Source organism: Mauremys mutica, chromosome 12 (assembly GCF_020497125.1).
Source record: "Mauremys mutica isolate MM-2020 ecotype Southern chromosome 12, ASM2049712v1, whole genome shotgun sequence".
Classification (NCBI taxonomy): domain Eukaryota; kingdom Metazoa; phylum Chordata; order Testudines; family Geoemydidae; genus Mauremys; species Mauremys mutica.
Window position 1 is genome coordinate 34,016,915 of NC_059083.1, and position 15,226 is coordinate 34,032,140.

The 15,226-nt window shown below is 56.1% G+C and overlaps 1 protein-coding gene across 1 annotated transcript in view; it reads right to left on the bottom strand.

The window, feature by feature from the left end:
* LOC123346691 overlaps nt 1-13,391 on the bottom strand; it is a 97,477-nt gene extending 84,086 nt beyond the window's left edge. Inside the window, exons 1-3 of the mRNA XM_044984163.1 lie at nt 12,877-13,391; nt 9,816-9,911; nt 6,233-6,372 (exon numbers count right to left, since the gene is read on the bottom strand). Coding sequence (XP_044840098.1) covers nt 6,233-6,372; nt 9,816-9,911; nt 12,877-13,293 — 653 coding nt within the window. The 5' untranslated portion in view covers nt 13,294-13,391. The remainder of the gene's footprint in view (nt 1-6,232; nt 6,373-9,815; nt 9,912-12,876) is intronic.
* Nucleotides 13,392-15,226: the final 1,835 nt, after the last annotated feature.

Consider the following 15,226-nt stretch of genomic DNA (forward strand, 5'->3'; position numbering starts at 1 on the left):
CCCACACACACTGGGGGTACAGCCCTGCCCCAGGGGGAGCAGCTGGGACTCTCCATGCTGGCGGGCCCCACAGGCCCCACCTTCCAGTCAGGGAAACCCCACAGCCAGCCCCTCCCCTCGCCGGGCTGAGCCCCACCCCCACGGGGGCAGTTGCCTGGATTGGGCTCACTTGGGGGGCATTACAGTGGAAGATTCTGGGGGCGGTATAAATGCGCACTAATGGGCTGTTGCTAATGAGGCCATGGCAGTGGGGAGGGGAGGGGGCATTTCCCCACTTACTGCCCCCTCCATCTGGGACAAACTTCACCGGGGACCAGTCCCAGTTCACACCTGCACAGCGTGTCTGCACTAGGGGTTTGCACTGGTGCAGCTACATCGGTGCAAGGAAACCCCGGCAGACATGGCTGAGACACTGCTGTGCCAGGGGCTGTAACCCCTCCCATCACTGGGGTTATGAATCAATAATTACAGGGTCACTGGAACAGAGAAGCTGGACTCTGGGCTCCCAGGAGGGAGCCTGACCCACTGGGCTGCAGAGTCATTCTCACCCCCACGCTCTGGCCCAGTGCCCATGGCAGTGTTCAGACACAGGGGGACGTCATCAGACACCTGGAGCCCAGCGGTTCAAGCTCTCATGGCATCACACGGGGGGACTGAACCTGGGGCTCTCAGCTGAGGGCCCAGCCACTGGGCTAAAGACTAGAAGGGAAGCGGTGGCACCTTTTTCTCTTAACTGAAACTAGTCAGCAAACCCGACATGGAGTCGTGAATGGTTTTTGTTGAAATATAATTTTGCAGCAAATAAACTATTTGTCCAAAACATTTCTCCCAGCTCCACTGAAAACCTGTCTGAGCAACTTAGGAGCCCAAACCCCAGTGACTTGCAATGAGAGACTGTCAACATCCCCAGAAATGCAGTTACAAGCAGGCCAGGCTCAGGACATCAGCTATGAAACACTCCAGAGCTGCTGTTTAATTTGCCCTTTGCAGACAAATGCCCCCTGGGCCCCTGATCCATCTCACCCCCACAAATCAGGCTGAAAATGGAGATTTGGCTCCAGCCTGAACTCTCTGCCCAGAGCCAGGGGCGGCTCTAGAAATCAGGCTGCCCCAAGCAGCGCGGTGCGCTGCGCCACCCTTCCCCGGTCCCGCGGCGGGTCCCCTCTTCCCGCGGCTCCGGTTGAGCTCCCGCAGGCATGCCTGCGGAAGGTCCACCGGAGCCAAATGCCGCCCCCCCGGGAAAGGGCCGCCCCATGCGCCTGCTTGGCGCGCTGGGGTCTAGAGCCGCCCCTGCCCAGAGCCATTTGTCCCATGGAAGATACTAGCGGCACAGACCCTCTGCAGCTGCACCTGGTCATCTCCCAGAGCGGATAATGGGCACAGAGAACATCTCAGAGCCCCAGGAGCTCAGGTGTCTCCATCTAACGACTGTGCCAGCCATCCTCCTCGCTCTCATTAACCAGCCCTGGGTCAGACACGCAGGGAACTTTCACACCCAGACTCTGGATACACTTTGGGTCGTTCTACACAGCATGTAGCAGCTAGTTTCGGAACAGGGTGGACAGATTCAGGCTTGCAGGGCTCCCTCTTTGGAATTAAAAATAGCCGCATAGATTATCAGGTTCTGGTTGGAGCTCAGGCTCTGAAGCCCAGGGTGGAGCCGGGTCTGCCCCTCACAGTGCAAGAGGGGTCATTGTCTGTGTCCACATCCCCTTCACCCCCTTCCGCGGATGAGGAACAGCAGCCCCAGGGCCCCTCCCTTCACCCCAGGGCAGGGGAGTGACAGTCCTCGGCCTCCTGGGCAGTGGGGCCTCCCAGCACCGATTCCTGGGTGAGCGTGAAAGTGTCTCCACACAGAGAGCTCTGTGCACCCGGTAAATACACAGATGTGCCCGTGGATCAGGATCCGGGATGGTGCTCTCCCCAGGAGTGATGGAAGCTCCCTAAAAGTAGAGGGGTCACCCACTCGTGCCAGCCCTTATCCCTGAGCTCCTGTCCCTGCACCCCTGAACCCTCGCTCTCACACTGCCCCTCCTTCCTGAGCCCCTGCCTTCACGCCACCTCTTCCCCACACCCTGACCCCCTGGTCTCTCCTCTCGGCCCCCTCCCCCATCGTCACTCACCCTTACAGCTGGCAAAAAGTGGGAGGGGATAGCCCTCCCATTGGTAAAAGTGATGGGGCCATGGCCCCTGGCCCCCCTCTTCCAGTGCCCCTTACTCACTCCCCAACCCCAGGAAGAGAGGGGGCTTGGGCAAGTGTCAGTGAGTTCGGTGCTGGGGATACGAATTGGGTTTTACACGCCGGCTGCTGGAGCTCTGTGTATTGAGGGTATAAGGAGACAGAGGCCGTATGAGCCCCCCACTGTCCTGCCAACATGGCTCAGCCCTGACACCTGCTGGAGTCTCTCCCTGGGGAGTAATTGTCCCTGCGGCCCGTGCAGGCCTTGGCCTCCCTGCGGAGGTGGCTGGTGAGGCTGCCGTTAAAGTGAGTTAGGATGTGATCTCCTGTCTGCTGGGACCTGGACTCTGAGGCTGGGCTGAGATTGGTGACTGGGGAGTGAAAGGCTCCAGCTGCCCTCAGTGCCCCCTGAGCCAGCCCAGCGCAGCCAGCCATTCAGTGCAATAACAGTGATGCTCAGGCTTGGTGACACAGCCAATGCCCCAGCGGGCAGGACGAGGGCCTGTCCAAAGAGCAATGGACACAATCTGCGGCAAGGGAGGTCGAGGCTGGAGATGAGGAAACACTTTCTAATTCTCAGGGCAGTGAAGCTCTGGACCCAGCTCCAGGGGAGGTTGTGGGATCCCCGTCACTGGAGGTTTGTAAGAACAGGTTGGACAAATCCCTGCCAGGGATAGTCTAGTCCCTGACCTAGCGTGGGGGGCTGGACTAGGTGATCTCTCGAGGGCCCTTCCAGCCCTGCATTGCTCTGGTTCTAGGTTACAGCTGTTCTGGGGCGGAGCTCTAAGCCTGGTGAGTGGCACGTGACAGAGTTAACACTGTTAGTGACCATGGCAGCTGGCAGTTTGGGGTCCCTGCCAGGGGCCTGGGCTGGCATGTGGCTGCCTGTACCTGGCTCAGCAGGGTGTTACTGGGCCATGTGGACAGGACCTAGGGTTGGCACCTGTCCATAGGGTTGCCAGGCATCTGTTTTTTTATTGGAATGCCTGGTCGAAAAGGGACCCTGGCAGCTCTGCTTAGCACCACCTGGGATATTAAAAGTCTGCTCAGTGGCGCAGCGGGGGCCCGGGGCTAAGGCAGGCTCCCTGCTTGCCCTAGCTCCATGCAGGTCCTGGAAGTGGCCACCAATTTAGTTCCCTGGAGTTTGAAACTTTTCTAGCAGAACATAACCAAGTGTCAGCCATGGTCACACCTCCCTTTGAATACACGTTGGCTCTGGGGGTGGAGGGAAATGTATCAAGAGAGCTGGCCCTTTTAGGGGAGTCAGGGACCAGGCAACCTGTGACAGGCCCCTGTAAGGGAGAATGAGACAACCCAGACCAACCTGGAAGTAATTAAATCCCTAGGTGGCTAGTCAGCAGCGAAACAGCTAATGAGGCTGATAAAGGGTAACCAGGGCTCAGCTGAAGGGACCCTAGGGACAGGAAACTGGTGAGGAGAGGAGCTCCCAGGAGAGCTCACCAGAGCAAGGAGCCTGGAAGGGGCTCCTAGAGCAGTGCTCCCCAAACTGTGGGTCGTGACCCACTAGAGGGTGTGGAGGAACATTTGGGGGGCCTGACAGGGCCTGGACCAGCCCCCATGGGTGGCGGGAAGGGAATGGTACCCAGCCCTGCTTTGCCCCCAGCTCCACTCTGGTCCCATTCTAAGCCCCAGTTGCATCTCCAGCCCCAACCGTGGTTCCACCCCTAGACTAACCCCCATCTCCTGGCTCCAATTGCAGCTCAGGCTGCACCAATGGCTTCATTCCCGGCTGAAGCCAGCGGCTCCCAGCCCCAACTGCGGGTCCACTCCCAGCCATGGCCCCCAGCTCCTGGTCCCAATTGCGGCCCTGTTCCTGGCCTAGCTCCTGACAGCAGCTCCTGAGGTGGGGGCGCAAACCAAAAAAGTTTGGGGACCACTGTCCTAGGCAGAGGAGCTCCCCTAAGGGGGAGGTGCTGCCAGAGATGACAACGACAGCAGCAGCTGTAGCAGGACAGAACCCTGGAGAGCTGCCCCCAGCTGGAGAAAGTGGATGCAGAGAATAAAGGCACCGTCTGAAATGACCCAGCTCCAGGAGGGAGGGCTGGAGTCAACTAATCCAAGCCCAGCTCTGGGAAGGACTGAGGGCTCCTGACTTGAGGACAGTGAGGAGCTGCAGTGAGAGCTGGAGGCTGGAGCAAAGTGAGGGAAAAGATTTTATTTTGGGGTTTACTTGGACTCAGGAGGGGACCCCAGGAGGGGACTTTTCTCTCAGATTTTTTGGACTGTCAGGTGTAATTTAAGGAGTGCTGAGGAGGGTAAACTGAGGCAAGATGCTTGCCAAGATACCAGCCCCAGCCATTTCAGGGTATCAATAACAACACTCACTGCCCAGCACCTAAGGGCTGCATGACAGCGTGGGGCCTTCCCCATTGCATACGGGGACCCTGGTTACTCTGCCCCACACATTTACCCAGAGACTCCCCTGAGCTGCCGGACCTTGGTCCCGGGGATCAGAGCGCAGGCAGTTGAGTGGCACTGACCAGCCGGGGCTGCTGGGGTGGGGGGAAGGAAAGGGTTAATCCCAGCACGGTGGCACTTTGCTGCCCGGCCCTGGCTGGTCTCTGCCCTCTGGGTGCAGCTCAGGGCGTGTGTCTCTGAGCAGGTCCCTTCTCATTCATCCGTCATTTCCCCCAGAGACAGAGAACCCAGGTGCCGAGGGAAGGAGCAGCCCCAGCAGCCGCATTGGCCCTGGCACGGGCTGAGCCTGCGAGCGCAGCAGCAGAGGCAGCGGCAGAGAAAGGGGCTCAGCCATTGAGAGCAGCAGCGTCCCCACCCGCAGGGGAGGGGTCAGCGCTGGGACAACAGGCCGGGCTGGGTCAGGGGCTGGGAGCTCTGGCAGCGAGCGAGGTGCCAGCACCAACGGCCCTGCTGGAGACCCTGGGCCTGGCCACCCTGGAGCAGCCAGCGAGTGACTCAGGGCCTGGGGCCCTGCCCAGGAAGGGGCTTCTGGGGGGCTGACAGGAGGCTCCCCAGGGGCTGGTGATCCCCTAGAACGAGGCACTGAGCTGACTGGCTCAGGATCCCGACAGGCTCAGGAGCCAGAGGTGTGGAATGGCCCAAAGCCCAGCCATGTTCAGGGCCCAGTGGGCACAGACTGTGCTGGGCTGGGACCAGCGAGTGGGGAGGGGAGCAGGGATGTGCTCAGGGGCGGCTCTAGAAAATAGGCTGCCCCAGGCAGCGCGGTGTGCTGCGCCGCCCTTCCTCGGTCCCGCGGCGGGTCCCCTCTTCCCGCAGCTCCGGTTGAGCTCCCGCGGCAGGTCCACCGGAGCCCCGGGACGAGCGGACCTGCCGCAGGCATGACTGCGGGAGCTCCACCGGAGCCGCGGGAACAGCGGGCATGGCTGCGGACGGTTCGCGGGTCCGGCGGCTCCGCTTGAGCTGCCGCAGTCATGCCTGCGGGAGGTCCAGCCGAGCCGCGTGACCAGCGCCCCCTCCGCAGTCATGCCTGCGGCAGGTCCGGTCGTCCGCGGCTCCGGTGGACCTCCCGCAGGCATGACTGCGGCAGGTCCACCGGCCCAGCCTGCCGCCCCCTAGATTTGGCCGCCCTAGGCAACAGCTTGGTTTGCTGGTGCCTAGAGCCGCCCCTGGATGTGCTGGTTCCAGCCCGTCACAGAGAGGAAGCTGATTTCCCCACAGTCTGTGGTTCCTGCTCCCCGGAGCCCTGAGATCCTGGCCCTGTAGCCGGCACCGACTGCGCAGCCTCCATCGGCCGGGACAGACACACCCAGCTTGGCCCCTTCAACTGCCCCCTCCTGGGGGTGGGTGGGAAGAGAGGAGCGGGGGGGGGGCGGGGGTAGGAGGAATGGGCTAGTTCAACAATCACAGACTGAGCTCACTGAACCTTCCCACCCCCCTCTCCTCTGCCTTAGTTTCTTCTCTGTCCCTCCTCGCTGTCAGGTTTCTGCCTTTGCCCCCAGTCTCCGCGCTGGGGTTGTGGGGAGAGGTTTGAATGGGGGCAACTCACACTCAGCTGTTGTGACAGGGTCACACTCTTGTGAGTGAGTCTCACTCACTGAGCAGCAAACCACTGACCCATCCTCACACTGGGCTGTGCTCAGAGCAGACGAGGGGCCCGTAGGATTCAGCTTGTTACCCAGGAACACACGGCCCAGGTCAGACCACAGCAGCCAGACTGGCCCCTCCTGCAGCTCAGAAAGCTCGGCCAGCCTTGGCTAATGGGGGCTGGGGCAGTGCTGAGCAGTGGCCACACAACGCAGCCCTCACATGTCCCAGGAGAGAGGCACAGACACGTCATCCGTTACCCATCTGTGCAGCTCCCAGCACAATGAGCCCAGTCCAGGCCTCACAGCACCTGGCTCAGGGACACCCAGTAATTGAGCCATGGAGGGGTCAGGATGTCAGAGTGACGGGGCCTGGTCAGATACCTGGGCAAGTACCAGCAGGTGGCTGTAAGTAGCAGGCAAACTGCCCAGCACTCAGTACATCAGCCTCCAGCTATCACAGCTCCAAGCCTGTCAGTGTCCTGGGGTCCCAGGCTCTGTCCAGTTCCCCAGCACAACACAGCTGAATGTCCCAGTAGAATCCACTCACCTCCGAATCTCTTCAGTGCTTCCCTCATGTCAAGGGAAATTTTATACACGTTCTTCAGGTCAATAGAAACAGCTTCTGGTTCCTGGAGTTTCATATTCTCACTCCTATGAAGAAAACGTCCCATCATCACTCAGCTGCTCTGTACACACATCATCCCAGAACCACCACCAAGAATATAAGAGCAATGAACACAGGAAACACACCTGCTCAATGTGCTTTTCACATCCTGAAAGGAAAAAGAGAATCAATGTTCTGTATTAACACAATGTGCATAAAACTGTGAGAGTTTCACTCTGGGCATCAAACTTTCGTCTAGAAAATAGATCAACCCTCCCAGGCTTCACTGTTTTGTGGTAAAATCTCGTACACTGTTGTGCATTAACAATTGTTTCATTTATGTAGGTGAGGCAGGAATTTAGCTAAAGGATTCTCCCTTCTAGGGACCCAACCCATCAGTATCTGTGTTTATCGTCTGTGTTGGGTCCAATGTTCTGGAGTAAGAGCAGGGATGGGTTCAGCTCAGTATCATTCTTGTATCATCCATTTAATCTGCCATGGCCTCACTGGGGCTCCATGAGGAGAATTCCCCTCTAACATGAACTGGGATATTTTGGAACTGATGGAGCTCTTAGCCGGATGTTCTGTTTATCAGTAAACCACAGAACACATTTACTCTAACTGCTGGAATCCAGACCCAGGGATCTGAGCTATAATTCAGGATGGGTGGAGAATTTTGATGCCGTCTCACCTTTAGCAGCTCCACAACTGGTTGCTGACACTTCTCCTCGATCTCTGTGATCAGCTGCTGCAGAGAGGAGCGTGGCTGGGAGAGTTTGGTTACATTTTCCTGTAGTCTCTGCAGAGTCTCCCTCTCCTCCTCCTCCAGGCTCTGCAGAAGCAGCTGCTCCTCCTCTCTCAGCAGTGTGTGCAGTTTGTTAAATTCACCTGCAATCATCTCTCTCCTATTCTGCACTTTCCCCTTGAAATAGAAGAATAGGAAAGGCACAGAGAAAACGTGAGCCAGATGCTGAGTTACACAGACTGGGCCTCTGTCCATGAAGCAGGGGATTAGATCAGTATCAGGTTTGTAAGGAGATTTACTTCTTTGGGAAACATACCATAATGGGTTTGTTTTAGTTCAGAGTCCATGTGGCCAGTTCCATAGCGGGGTTGTCTAGGGTGCTTTGTAAAGACACAGTCTGTTACTGCAGGTGCCAGGGAATGGACACAGGGGAGTGGGGAGAAATCGAGGGTGCAGGAGAGATTTACAGGGGGCCGCACAGGGTGTCCATGGGGGCATTTGGGTGCCCAGTGCTGGGCACTCAGACACCCAGGGGAGCCGTCACAGCAGGATGTGAGTGATGCTCCTTCTTTGACAACCTGCTCCCAGGGCTGCAAACTTCAGGACCTAGGGCTGGTGCTAATAGTCCTTTGGGTGCCATTCGGGGGATCACATGGGTGTTGGGCACCCAGGGCATTGTCAGGGCTGGCTTTGGCCTCATCCAGCCTGGCCGAGTGCCCCGTGCCCAGTGCCCTGGGATCGCAGCCTTTAGGGAGCCCTCTAGGCTCACAGAGCAGCGGGTTGGCTGATGCCAGCTCTGTCCCCACCTGCTCTCTGGGCACTTTGCCGGACACATTCAAACCTGGCTGTTAATTGTTATGCACCTAAATCCCTATTGTCTGAGGAACTGAGCACCAGTTGCTTCCGGTGCAGCTGTGGGAGCTGCTGCAGTTCTGTCCTCTGGAAACCAGCCCACTTCCACTGGGCTCTAAATACGGCTTCAGATGCAGAATCAGAGGCACCCAGCTCTGAGCACGTCAGCTCTTGTAAATGGCCATTTTTATCTGACTAGTGGGACACCTACTTCTCCTCTCATCCTTGCTCTGGCGTCTTCCTCACACCTCCCACGCTCCCTGCAGGGATTTCACTGTAAGAGGCAGGTGAATCTGAACAGACTTTTTCCCCTGGGTTCATCACCTGGCTACAGACAAGCACAGGTAAAGTCACAGTGACAGTAGCAGGTGACTGGGATGAAGTGGCCACGTGATGGCAACAGAGGCTGTGAAGCGGCCGAGCGCAGCCTGGCTTGACACTGACCTGCCCCTGGCTCTGCTCACTCAGGGGGTGTCCCCACTGCAATGAAGGTGTGACAGCACCACGTGTAGACACACCCAAGCTAGGTCTGATCTGGCTAGCTCAGGCACTGGTAGCTATGAAGCTGCAGCAGCACAGGCTGTACACGCCCACCCAGACCCTGGATATTACTCAGTGACTAGCCTGCAGCTGGTTGTTGGGGCCATGTAGATGCACCCTGTACAAAGTCCAGGAACTGCCCCTCTTCCGCCTACAGGAGCTGCTGCGCTGAGATCCCCACCAGAGACACAGCCTGGTGCTGCCAGCACCCTGGATGGCAGGTATCATAGGGCAGGGGAGGCTGAGTTTCCCCGAACAGGATGCAGCACCCCTTCCTTTGGGGGCAGGCTGCAGACCTGCTGCCTTTGGAGTGCTGCCTGCGCTCCGCCAGGAGCCCTCGCTCCCGCTCTTCCCCCGAAGCCCACAGCACCCGCCGCTTGCTGCCTGTCAGCTGTGTGTGGGGCCCCACCATTTGCTCCTCTCCGCCCCTCCCCCGTCAGTCACCCTTAAGACAGGAGGGAGCAGAAAGGAGCAAGCGGCAGGCAAGGGGGCCTTGGGGGAGGGGTTGGGGGAGAGGAGTGAGCTGCAACAGTGAACGGTGAGCAGGGAGCCTCTGGGGAGGGGGCTGAGTGGGAGCCGGGCATGGGACAGAGCAGGAGCGGCGCATGGTCGGGGCTTAGGGGAGAGGAGGACAAATGGGGGTGGAGCAGTGGGCAGGGCAATGATCTGGGTACCGGGGAGATTCCCGCACTCATGCCTGACCTCCCCAAATGCCGGAGGCTTGTGCTGTCCATGGCCGGCACCAAGCCTGTGCAACGGAGCAAGCAACCAGAGCAGGTTCATAACCTCATCCTGGAGCTTTACGGCCCCGTCATTCCTGGGAACGCTGCAGGGGGAAGAGCTCAGGGATGAATGAACCCGGACACCCACCTGCCACTCTGTGATCTCCTCCTCCTCTTCAGACATCAGAGCCAGGGCCTCTTCCAGCTCCTTCCTCAGAGGGCGCAGGGCTCCCTGGAGTTTCTCCTGCAGGGACATCGTGTGCAATAAACAGCCATTAGTCTGCCTGTCCGATGGGTGGACAGTACTGTCCATATTGGCACTTCATACACGAGCAGTAAAATACCCTGGAAGGAGGCAGTAGATTGGGCTCTGCCGGCCCCAAAGGCCTCATGGGAGCAGAGACGCCAGTCTCAGAGCAGGGGCTCTGCTCCCTGCAGACACTCAGGACTTCTCAGAGCCTGTGTTTGAGCTAAAGCTTCACATCACTGAGCACAGGCCAGAGGGGAAACAGGTGGGAAGGTTCTGAACGATCCCTCCTGCCGGTGCCAGTGAAGAGGTTGGGGCAGCACCTCGCTGCCCTGTACCCAGACCCAGGCCAGGAACAAGACCCCACTGTGCTCCCGTCTGTCCAGGCTCCCATGTGGCCTCCCCCAGGCAGCAGCCGAGCCCTGAGCCAGGGCAGTCCCATTAACTGCACAGGGTGAAGCTGTGATGTGGCTGGAGGTCAGTGAGGACCAGGGAACACTCGGTCTGGGGGAATGTGCCACCCATAATTATAACTGCTCCAGAGCTGTAACAACCCAGGGCTCTCTTCCCCTTTGACAGCGTGTGATTCATTCACACAGCACAGCAACGTGCTCCTGCCCCGTCAGCCCCGCTCTGTGCAACACCCCTGGCAGCCCCCCAGTGCCACCTGCTGAGATCTCCCTGTTTCACTTTTTCTCTTAGCCCTCGAGTTCTCTCCTGCCCTCTGCCCAAGCTGCTGCAGCTGCTGCTGAGAGCTCCTGGGGAGCTGTTCAGTGACACCCCGCGGTGCTGCTGCAGGGAAGCAGTGAGGGAGAGAGCCAGCAGGGGCTAGTGAGAGACAGGAAAAGCAGCCTTTGCATCCAGCAAAACAGCTTCATCATTGAGCAGAGATCAGAACAGGGGAGGGGCAAAGGTGGCTGGAGTCTTTGAAGCTCCACCCACAAAATAAGCTCCGCCCACACGAGTCACCAAAAGGAGACACCATGATCTGTTCAAATGGTGCATTGTTCAAAACAGGATGGAGTTGCTGATTGGCTCCAAGGGGCTTCTGGGGCCGGACTCCCCTCATGGGGTAGAATGTACCCCTGGGCTCCGCAGGGTTCTCTGGGCCTGGTCCTCCTTTACTGGGGGGAAATAAGAGGTGGCATCTCTCAAACATCACCCGCTTGTGGCACTGGAAGGAGGCGTCACTGGCAATAAATGGTGCCAAGCTGTAATTCTCCCTCTCCGCTCTTACAGGGGAACGAAATAATTAACAGTGTTGATATTTAAATGGTCAGTTCTCCAGTCTGAAGGTAACACACTCACCTAGGCTGGCCTGCAGCTCGTGTGATTTAAATGGCACTGATTGATAACACCGGCTGTGGTGTAAAAAGGCCCCTTATTTCAGCAGTGGAAGCTGAGTTTGAAAAACATTCAGAAACGCAGAGAAAAGTTTCCCACATCAGGTATCTTTGAAGACTTGATATTCTGATTCTGTCGCCACACTGCCAGATCATTAATTTCGTGATAGCATCTCCCCTACTGTAAGCAGAGTCAGGATGAGCCCCACCCTGACATCTGGTGGTAAATTATGGGGAGTGCGGAAAGTGTTGCATTGGTATTTCGGTTATTTGCATGGGCACTCCCACCCCACTTAGCATACCGCAAAGCAGCATGGGATGGTTACTGTCACAGCTGTGGGAGCCCCCAATTTCGTTGTTATTGGGGCAGGAGGAATGAAATGTTGTCACCCTGATTGGGTAAATGGGGAACTACAAAATTGTCTTGTGATGGGGGGTTTCATTGTCAGCTGGATAGCGCTTGCTAGATGGGGCACATGGGTTCCAAAACCCATTGAGAGGAGAGAGGGGGGGGGGGGCCAGTATCTGTACTTGGTGGTGCAGGCTTCTTGTGTGAGCCAGAAGCACTAGTTCTACCTGTGCCTCTCTCCACTGTGGAATGTCAGAGTTAACTTTTGATACCTTTAAGAATCTAGATGCCTGTTACTGAGCTGAATTCACTGGTACTGGGGCTCCCCTACTATGAGCTGAAATCACTGAAGAGCTGGACTTGCTGAGCTGAGAGCACTGTGCTAATGAGTGGAGCTGAAATCACTGAAGAGCTGGACTTGCTGAGCTGAGAGCACTGTGCTGATGAGTGGGGGAGCCTGAAGCAATACTGGCAGAGCAGAGTGGAGCAGTTTGTGCAGCCACTGGGTGAGTGGAGCTGAGCAGCTCGTGAGGACGGCTGGAGCGGATCACAGGACAGCTGGTGGACCAAAGCAGCTGGCAGAGTGGAGCAGCCCACAGAGTAAGCGGAGCTGAGCTGTTTGCGGGGACGACTAGTGGAAGCAGAACCCCACGAAGAGGCAGGGCAGCTGGCCCCGAACCACGTAAGGTGCCCCTTTCTACCTAGGCTGGGGAGGGGGACCTCTGCAAAGAGACTCTTGAACTCTGGGCTGCCTGACCCGGGACAGAGACTTTTGAATTGTGGGACTTTTGGGACTGTGGGTGATTTAGGGGGGTTGCTGGACTCAAGGGCCCAGAGAGAAGGACACGGCCCAAGTTGCTGGGGTGGGTCTTTGCTCACAGTTTGACCTATGAACTCCAGTTGAGGTATTTTCCAAATTTCATGCTTGTTGTTGTTTATCTTATGTAATTAAACCTTTTCTGCTACACCAAGAGTCTGTGCTTGCGAGAGGGGAAGTACTGCCTCCTTGAGGCGCCCAGGGGTGTGTGTAAGATTTTCCCAGGTCACTGGGTGGGGGCTCGAGCTGGTCTGCATTACGTTGTGGGGAAGGGACCCCTAGGTATGGAACCTGGCCCTTGCTGCTATTGTTTCAGCCTGGCAGAGGGGTTACACTACAAGGTTTTACAGAGCTGAATGATGGATCACACCTGTGCCAGGCAACTTTCAGTGAAATCAGCCTGTAATTAAAATCCAAAGTTATTACCCCTTAAACTTGACAGCAATTCCCTACCTTGTACTCCTGGGCAGCTTCCTCTATGGGAACCACTGTGTGAGCGCGGTGAGCCCGGGATCTGTCGCACACCACACAGATGGGGGTTTGATCCTCTTCACAGAACAGTTTCAGAGTCTCCTGGTGTTCCCCACACACCCTCTCCTCTCCTGCTCCCTTTGCTGCCTGTAAACTCAGCCGTTTGGCTATTTCCACAACATTTGCCAGCCGCCTGTTCGGCCTGAGGTTTCCCTGTTGCACAGTTTCTCTGCACTGAGGGCAGGAGACGTCTGTATTCGATCCCTCCAAGCACTGGGTGATGCAGGCTCGGCAGAAATTGTGCCCACAATCTATAATCACAGGGTCCTTTAAATACTCCAGACAGATGGGGCATGTAGCTTCCTCCTGGAGACTTTCCACGGGGTTGTCTGTGGCCATGGCTCCCTCTGGACAGTGTCACAGGGTTAGTTTCACTTTCCTGAGCTCAGAAATATGCCCCACCTGCAGCAGCAGCAATTGGGTGTTTCCCTTCCTGGAACTGACTCAGGCTGTTTGCAGAGCTGGAGCCAGATCACCCATAATGTTCCAGCCCTGGGGGCTTTGGTGAGAAATGTCCCAACAAGGCTCTGATCCTGCAATCAGCCCCCTCTGCTGGTGTGGGGGGTCACTGGGGCTTCACATGGACATCAGCTTCCTGTTGTCCTGATGAGCTGACAGAACTGCGTGTCTAAGGAGTGATATTTAGGCTTGGCAGAATTCATTTGATTTAATATGTAATTTTGACAGATTAATATTAATCTTAATTTGTAAGAATGTTTATATATTTATCTATTTCAACTGTCACAGTTTCAGTTGTTATTAATATTATTGTTCACAGTTGTGTGAAATTGGGGCGGGGTTCAGACAATATTTTAGTCAGACAATTCTTTTATCACAGTAGACACAGATTCAAAAAGTTAAAAAGTGTAACCGTTAAAACACAAATTGTCAACATCTCATGTCAAAACATGCTAAGTAAATCTCCTTAAATTAAACTCTAGTACAGGGGTCGGCAACCTTCAAGAAGTGGTGTGCCGAGTCTTCATTTATTCACTCTAATTTAAGGTTTCGTGTGCCAGTAATACATTTTAATGTTTTTTAGAAGGTCTCTCTCTACAAGTCTATATATTATATAATTAAACTAGTGTTGTATTGTAAAATAAACAAGGTTTTCAAAATATTTTAGAAGCTGCATTTAAAATTAAATTAAAATGTTGATCTTATGCCGCCGGCCCACTGCTGGTCTGGGGTTCTGTTCACCTTGGCCGGCAGTGGGCTGAGTGGGGCCTGCGGCTGGGACCCCAGCTGGAAGGGTCTGGCAGCCAGAACCCCAGACCAGCAGCGGGCTGAGCGGCTCAGCTCACTGCCGCTCAGGGGTTCTATCCGCCGGCTCCTGCCAGCCAGGATCCCGGCTGCCAGACGCGCTCAGCCCGCTGCTGGTCTGGGGTCCCGGCCCTGCCCACATACAGTGGGAACCTACCTTCTCCCTGGTTCTGGCCCATTCTTTTCCTCTCTCTGCACTGAGCTGAGGGTGGGAGTGGACCGAGCACAGGGCTGGGGGTGGAGGGTCTTGCCAGGAGCTAGAATGAAGGAGGGGGCTCAGGGTTGGGGCAGGAAGTTTGGGTGTGGGGGCACTTACCTGGTCATCTCCCATTTGTTGTGAGGGGTTGTGATGATGCGGTTCTGGCGGGACCCAACTGAGAGTGCCAAATCAGGACCAATTGCTTAAACAGGGCAGTCACAGCCCTAGGCTGGGGTTTTTCCACCTCTAAGGCAAACCAAACCAGCCAGACAAAAGGACTTTGGTCTCACCCCACTGGCTAACCATAAGTCACACAAGCAATTTCCTTAGACACTCCAGTCTCCCAGTATCACCACCAGTGCACTCGTCCTGGGGATAAATGGTTATGAAAACCAACACCCCAATAAAAGATAAAGGTTCTCTCGATCCCAAAGGACCAAGCCCCAGACCCAGGTCAATATACACATCAGATCTTACCCACAAATCACGCTGTTGCCAATCCTTTAGAATCTAAAATCTAAAGGTTTATTTACAAAGGGAAAAAGGTAGAGATGAGAGGTAGAATTGGTTAAATGGAATCAATTACATACAGAAATGGCAAAGTTCTTAGTTCAGGCTTGCAACAGTGATGGAGTAAACTGCAGGTTCAAATTAAGTCTCTGGAGTACATCCCCCACTGGGATGGGTCCTCAGTCCCTTGTGTAGAGCTTCAGTTTGTAGCAAAGTCCCTCCAGAGGTAAGAAGCAGGATCGAAGACAAAATGGAGATGAGGCATTAGCCTTATATAGGCTTTTCCAGGTGTAAGAACCT